The 7,657-nt window shown below is 44.0% G+C and overlaps 1 protein-coding gene across 1 annotated transcript in view; it reads left to right on the top strand.

Annotated features, from left to right (window-relative positions):
• The window catches only part of ENPP6 (ectonucleotide pyrophosphatase/phosphodiesterase 6), a 30,908-nt gene that overhangs the window by 14,210 nt on the left and 9,041 nt on the right, over positions 1–7,657 (top strand). The window contains exons 4-5 of the mRNA XM_010002504.1: positions 3,777–3,888; positions 7,486–7,627. Of these exons, the coding sequence (XP_010000806.1) occupies positions 3,777–3,888; positions 7,486–7,627 (254 nt within the window). The remainder of the gene's footprint in view (positions 1–3,776; positions 3,889–7,485; positions 7,628–7,657) is intronic.

Raw genomic sequence — 7,657 nt, 5'->3', positions numbered from 1 at the left:
GAATGTTGTGAATGCCAGCAATCTGATTCCCAAGGTTAATTTACACCGCTGCCATTTCCTCCTCAGAGCCAGTTCCAAGCTTTGCAAAATCTGAACCCAAAGTCCACTGCTTCGTATTCTTCCCTATATTCCTCTCTCATGAATATTCAGTGCTTAAAGGAAGAGAATCCAGACCCCAGCAAACAGGGACAGAGCATGAGGGCTGCCAGTTGCGAACACCCATCCATCACAGCTTATCTGAGTCCAACATAAACACAGCAAAGACAACTCATGGGCAGAATTAGTCTGAGCTCTCCTGCTTCTAGAAGTGGAGGAGTCAAAACAGCACCTTGCAGGGGTTCCAGACACCACTTGTGCAAAAACACAAGTACTTGGCTGGTAGGGACATTTTTCTCCTTTCTTCATGGCGTTTATCAGGCAGTTTCTGCTCCTCAAGGAGGTCCTTGTGAAAAAGTCATGTATCCTCTGGCCATCTGTGAAGTAAAACGCAACAGGTCATGCTGCACGTGGGCTGAAATGCACAGCCTCAGGCCTGGGTTGCCTGTCTGAAGCTGGTGCTTCAGCAGAGGGAGAAGGCCCAGAGGAGTGCGGGAGCACCCCAGCGGTACCACCGAAGTCAGAGCTTCATATCACTCCTCACGCTCAGCCCGGTGGGTGACGTCCCCCCAGACCCTCACACTTCTTCATTTTTCAGCAGTTTATGCAACTGCTTCAGCTTAAGTGCAGTGACATCTTTTCTCAACACTGCAGTGAGAGGAAGGGATAAAAAAAGACTCTAAACCCAACCTTTCACCATTTAGACATAACATTTACCAGATCCTGGAGCTAGTTTGGAAAGCTTTCAAAACTTTCTGTTATGACAGAAAGTGTCCAACTGTTAAATCGATGTTTAGAAATGCAGTTTAAAGCTGGCAGAGATACAGGTCTCCATGTCAGATAGATAAAGAAGAGCCTATATATCACTGTGAAAGAAGTCTTTATTCCTGCTCCAGCAGTTCAGGTTTTTAAGTAAAGGTTTAGTGTATACAAAACTGTGCAGAAAGGTATCTAATGTCACATCTTAGTAAATACAACTTATCTTAACAAAGAAAAACTTAGCATTCCTTTTGTCTGGCTCCAAATATTTTAAAATTTCCTTTCCCATAATATTTAAATGACAAAATTTACCACCTGTCCTAGCCTTTGCCAAAAATAAATTTAAATATTAAAGGGTCTTCATGGCCAGTGTTTTGGAATTGTAACAAGTCTTAACATAAAAAAATTTAATATTTTAAGTTCTGTTCATCACAGAGGCTAAAAATAAAAATAATATTTAAAAATAAATTAAAATAAATTTTTAAAAAAGAAGATGAGGAAAAAGAAGGCAGCTTTTGGTATCAAAGTAGCCTATTTAGTGACCAAAATATCTAACCAATATTTAGTGGCCAAAATGATTTCTAATTGTTGGTGCCTCTGTAGTCTTTTTTGTCATGCTCACCACTTTACAGTCTAGAAATAGCAAAGATACCTGAGCAACTAAAATATCCCACATCCCCAAGAGGTTAGTGCTTCTGGTTATAATTATGTAGTGAGTAATTCTGAGGAATGATATATAAGAAAATTATAATCTGATGTCAGTATCTAAAGACAGATAAAGAGGCTAAATCATCATATTAGTCATTGACTATGAGCAATCATCCACCCAAATTCACACAGTAATAATTTCCAATGTGCTTCCAAATGTGTCCTTAAATCTGGCTTTGGAGCCAGTCTTTTCCTAGACTCAAGTGTTAGAGGAGAAATCAACTCTGAAGTTCCCTCTGAGTCTTGAAATACTAGAAAAGCCCACAGAGGACTACTGCACCACCTTGAGCACCTGAGCTGGCTAAAACCCCACATTTTGCTGCTAGTAGCACCCAGGACATCATACAAAATATGGAAGCTGCATGCCCTCGGGGCAGGGGCAACAGCTCCTGCCTCCCAGAGATGGCTTTGGATCATTCATGGAATAAATTTTTTGGATAATTTGTTTAGGCAGCAGCTGTGCCTCTCCTGCACAGCACAATTGCTTGAAGGTGCTGCATACAGATGTAGAAGTTTTACTGGGGGGAGGTATGGAGAGTCAGTTCTTGTCAAGTGATCTGCAGGCTGTTCATCCAGGTTGTAGACTACTTTCATGGTGGAGAGATAAACTCTAAAGTATCTTCTTGCAGAAAGGGGAGGATTAAGCCATATAAATTTAGGGCAACAGGGAATAAACAAATAGTGAGCACCATCACACACTCCCACAAGTTTTATAAAAACAAGTATTACATGGAGGTTCAAAACTATGCAAAGTAAATTAGTCGACTACATTTTCTGGTTATTATTGCAAAATTATTGTAAATAATTAATTCTTACAAAGAATATGGAGACCTGGAAGCCCCTACCATGGACCACTGGGTGATGAGACTGAATCTGTCATGTGTGCTAGGGCTCTTTAACTTTCAGGAAGGGTAACCTCCATTGGACTTATCTGGCTTTCTAGAAATCAGTGAAGATTTAAAAAAATTTCCTAAGCTTAAATATTTCAGTTTTTCTAACTGTTCATTATACTCCTGTGAAGCCTCAATCAGAAGTCTCTTAGCCAGCTTAGCCTGGAAGTGACGTGCTTTTCCCTGTGTCCCAGTATTGCACCTCAGCAATGTGAACTCACGTGGGCTGAGATGCAAGGCACTGACAAGTGCTCTTCACTGAGTGTCCCAGTAAGCAAACCACTGTGAATCATCCCTGAAAGTAGCTCTGCTTGCTCTAGTCCCCACTCAGTATTTACACCTCCTGTGCAACCTTTTTCCCTCCCAAGCAACAAGTCAACTCATGACAGCCCTTAAAGCCTATTCCTTTCATTCCAAAAGAGAGCAAATTGACCCAAATGTAGGCAGACTCAGGCTATGGCTTGTTGTTGTCTTTTTTACTTGACTGTATGGCTGTACACAGAGGCCATCTAGCAAAAGATCTTTTTCATGTGCCCTAGGAATACACACCAAAAAAAGCCTAACTGTGATGAGAGGGGTCTCAAAAGAGAATTTGCATTAATCCAGTGTTTGTGAAAGCTAAAGTCTTTAAAATATTTATGTTATTCAGCAGAAGAGTAACCAGAGAGCAAAAGGGAAAAAAACCTCACAAAAACATGTTTTTGCATGTTCAGGGTCATGTTCTTCTGTAGAATTTGTTGCCATAAATTTCTGGGCCACAAAAGAGACTGTATTTTGCAAGGAAGGCTGCAACTTACCAAGTGAATTAATTGGTTTATAGTGTTTTAATAAGACCTCCGGGGAAACAGATTTACTAGTGGAGTGCCAGTATCACATAATAATATGTGGTTTATAGAGGATATTACAACGTAAGAAACAGCGTGTCTAACTGGAAAGTATTTGCTGAACTTTCAGGGAACAATATCTAAATCTATTATGTTGGAAGCCTGGAAATGAGGCGATGTGGCCATAGTAGTTAAAATGAAAAGAGGGTGGCGATTTAGGTGGAAACCCTCTGCCACAAGGGAATCAAGAGGTTTGTCATGGGAAGGTCGCACAGAGAACTTCCTTTTTGAGAGGGAAATAAAAGGATCCAATGTACAGTTTGCAACAACCACTCATCAAACCAACCTCGCTCCCCTTTTCCTTCCCAACCACAAGGTTTCCTGCCAGGAAGGCGTAAGGTAACATCACAGGGAATGTACAAACCTGAATTTGTACCCCATGGTGTGGGGTCTGTGATCAAGGTGAAACAGCAGAGCTTACCTGATTTTTTGCTTGTAGGTTGCGAGGTCGAAATCCTTGGAGTCAGACCGAGTTATTGCCGCGAGTACTTCAGTGTCCCAACAGACAAAAACTTTGCAGATGCCATCAGAGATGCCCTGGATTCTCTAAGGTACCTCACTGAGCTTCTGCGTGCGGGGTTTCCTCTCTCCAGGATGAGTGTTTGGGTTTGCTGCCAGCTTTGCTGCAGGGCAGTTTTCAGGATTGGACCCCAGGCAGGCAGATGGAGGCTGAGGCTGGTTTTATAACAGTGTCACAGAAACACGACCATTACAGAAGTAGACCCTGACTGTAAGACTGGAGGGAAAGATGTGTTCCTCTTTTTGTGTGTAGGTAACAATGCAGAGGAGGAGACATCCTGACTTATGTTTCTAACTTGCTGTTGCAAGCAACTTCAAGATCCGTCTGTGAGTGTCTGCTCACTGCAAGAGCAGGCTTTCAAAGGCTTGGAATGCTCCTGGGAATCTGGAAATTTGATTCTATAATTTATCCAGTCCTAGGATGCATTTCTAATTTGCTACTTGATAACTGCCATAGCAATTTGAATCTGAAGAGTTTCATATTCAAATGCTGAGCGTTGCTTGTCCTTGAAATGCAGGCTCCAAAATGACGGTAGCACTGCTGGGGATGTTGCTCTCAGTCTCACACTGGGTCATGCTGCACACATACTCACAGATCACAGTGACATTTACGGCACAGGGCTTAGAGAGAAGCCATCTCTGAACAGATGAAACATTTGATCCTGAATTTATTTAGCTTATATTTTAATAAAGTTATCTGCATGTGATATATGTGAACATAGGTTAGAGGAGGACTTGCTGGAACGCAGTTCTGAGGAGAGGGATCTGGGACTCCTGGTAGATGGTATCCATGAGCCAGCAATGTGCCCTTGTCACCAAGAAGGCCAGTGGAATCCTGGGTTGCATAAGGAAGTGTGTGGCCAGTAGGTGGAGGGAGGTCATTCTTCCCAATTCAGGAGAGACAGGGAACTACTAGAGAGAGTCTAGTGGAGGGCAACAAAGATGACTGGGGCTTGGAGCACCTCTCTTAGGAGGAAAGGCTGAGAGACCTGGAACTCTTTAGCCTGGAGAAGAGAAGGCTGAGAGGAGACCACATTGCCTGTAAGTATTTAAAGGGTGAATGCAAGGAGGATGGAGCCAGACTCATTTCAGTAGTTCCCAGTGTCAGAACGAGGGGCAACAGGCACAAGCTGGAACATAGGAAGTTCCATTTAAATGTGAGGAAAAACTTACAGTGAGGGTGAAGAAGCACTGGAACAGGCTGCCTAGGGAGGCTGTGGAGTCCCCTGACAATTCTGTGATTCCATGAAAGGAACCTCTGAGATGCCTTTATTGTAAGTTTATCCATTTAGCAGGAGTTAGCATCTCTGGGTAGAAGAGTCTTGACCTGCATTTCATTGCCATCTGCATCTTTTGCAAGAGCTTCTGACTCTTAATGCTTCTTCAGACTCGATGCTGTTCAAAGGCTGGCAAATCCAGTGGGCTCTTTCCACACCCACAACTAATTGAAGAAGCCTATTAGGCTGAGGCTTTATGTGGGAAAACAGCCAGTGGCAAGGGCAGCCTGTGTCTGGAGCAGTGCCTTGCTCAGTTGCTCTAATGGCAGGTATTAGTGGTTAATGAACTGCACTTGTGCTCCCATCAGTAGCAAACCTTACAGGGACATCAGGGTAGAGAAAGCCCTGTGTTGTGGCACAGTGGCCTAGGGGTTAACTTGAATTTGGCCATGGGAACATCCTGAGCCATCTTAAGTTTGCCAGGGAAAAAGGAAATTTTATCAATGCCCTCTGCTAGGGCAGAACTACCTAACTCATCAGGGAGCCACTGAACTCCTCTTCCAACCAAAGGAAACCATCCTTCAGGAATATCCTCCCAGTCTCTTCAAACAGATGTTTTGAGACCATTGTTTAGACCAAAAATATTCAAAACTAAGTAAAGCATCCACTTTTGGCAAGTGGAACTAAAACCTGCCTTTGGTAAGTTAAGGGCTCTTGTAATCTGCCTGCCTTCCTGGAGAGGTGTCATGAAGTTTATGTGGCACTTGCAAAGTGTGTTGGTAAAATACAAAGCCCTTTTTGGTGTTGCCATCGATGCCCTCCAGCTTTCTTCAGCAAGCTTTCCTTAGCCATTTCTTTTGAAAGTTACTGGTGATTGGAGCAGACAGGACTAACACAGTTAGAAATACAAGTTAGAAATGCCTGGCTTTCTTAGGGAAGAAGGCAAAAAATGGAAACAAAGCCAAACTCAGTTTTGCCAGTTCTAGATGCACTGTAGCTGATCCTGCAAACTCCTAAGTGTAATGGGGGCTTGTTCCATTGAAGTCATGTGCAAAGTTGAACATTTATCCTCACAGCACTGAGCCCTCTCTGAGAAACCTCACCATACCCTAAATAAGACCATTGTTTTATGCTTTTTTTTTGGTTTTTATCTTGGTCAAAACAATCATATAGTTACAGGTGAGATGACACAAAGCAGTAGCTAATCCATAGAGGCATTGCAGCAGCAGAAAATTGTTTCAATAAATTCAGTGAGTGTGTATGTAACTGAAATGACAGGGTTAAATTTTATAAATTATTTTATGCATAATATAGATGGAAAGTAAAACTGGGGGGGAAGGGCTGCTTCATTTGTATGCTTTTTTAAATCCTGAAGAGTGAGAAAAACCACTTGTTCTGCAGGACCCACAGTGGAGAAATTCCCACCAAAGCAGAGACCTTCAGCTTCCTGCAGGAGTGCTCCTCTGAGGCTTTCAAAAAGCTTACGAATGTAAATTAGAGACCCTAATTCATTCAATCAGTCCCTCACCTCTCATTTTTTTCTCTTGTGTCTCACTCATTACACCAGACTGCTCAAAAATCTTTAATCACAAAGTCTTTTGGAGGGACCTTGATCTGGGTGAGGGCACGTATTATGGATGGCATACCCCGTCATATATTAAGTACGCTAGAAAAAGACTGGGTTTGGACTTCATGAGCATAGATTTGCAATTTTATCCATATGATTGCTCCCAGGGAGCCTTACAGTGAACTGTAAAGTGGTCATGAAAATATAATTAAGCACTGATACACATGCAGTCCCCACTTATGAGGCTGAGGGCCTTCTGTGTAGAAACGTATGGTCAGCTAAACTTGTGCAGCTCTGAGATTGCCTCAGTTTCCCTCTGGTCACATTCCTGAATAAAAACCCCATCCAAAGTCTCACCCCAATTCTCACCACTGAGGATTTTGCAAGGTCATGGAAGAGCCTGTCCTGAGTTGACCTCAGTGGTTTGGAAGACCGAACACAGGAGAAGGCCAGAAGTGCCAAACTTTAATTAAGGCACATTCAGCTGGCACTTCCCACAATCCTTCTAATAAGGGCATTCAGCACAGAAATTAGTATTTCTTCTGGGTCTGTCTTTGTCATGAAGGAAAAGCTGCCTTCCTGATTTGAAGAGGCAGTAAAGGCTGCCAGGCCAGCCGGTGCTCTCACCTGGTGCTCCCTACCTGGTGTCTCTGATGGGAATCTCACGCAAACTCATTTTGGGCACTGAATAACCACCCACCCATGTGACAGCAGGCAGGAGAGCGTGGGCTGGGAGCAGCAGATGGGGTTTGGTGGCTCCGTGTGGCAGGGAGGACAGTCACACCAGCAGCCGGGAGGTGTCAGCGCGTCTCAGCATCTCCCTCCTTCTCCCTGTCCCCCTGCAGCAACGGCAGCGCCGAGATGGCCGCCGTGTACTACGAGCGCGTGGACGTGGAAGGCCATCACTACGGGCCCGCGTCCCCCCAGCGCCGGGCTGCGCTGCGGGCGCTGGACGCGGCCCTGGGCACCATGATGGCGCGCATCAAGGTGAGTGGCGGCCGGGCGCCCGGCGCTGTG

The sequence above is a fragment of the Chaetura pelagica genome, unplaced genomic scaffold, assembly GCF_000747805.2.
Source record: "Chaetura pelagica isolate M959 unplaced genomic scaffold, ChaPel_1.0 scaffold67, whole genome shotgun sequence".
Classification (NCBI taxonomy): Eukaryota; Metazoa; Chordata; class Aves; order Apodiformes; family Apodidae; genus Chaetura; species Chaetura pelagica.
This window is presented reverse-complemented; position numbering and strand designations above follow the sequence as displayed.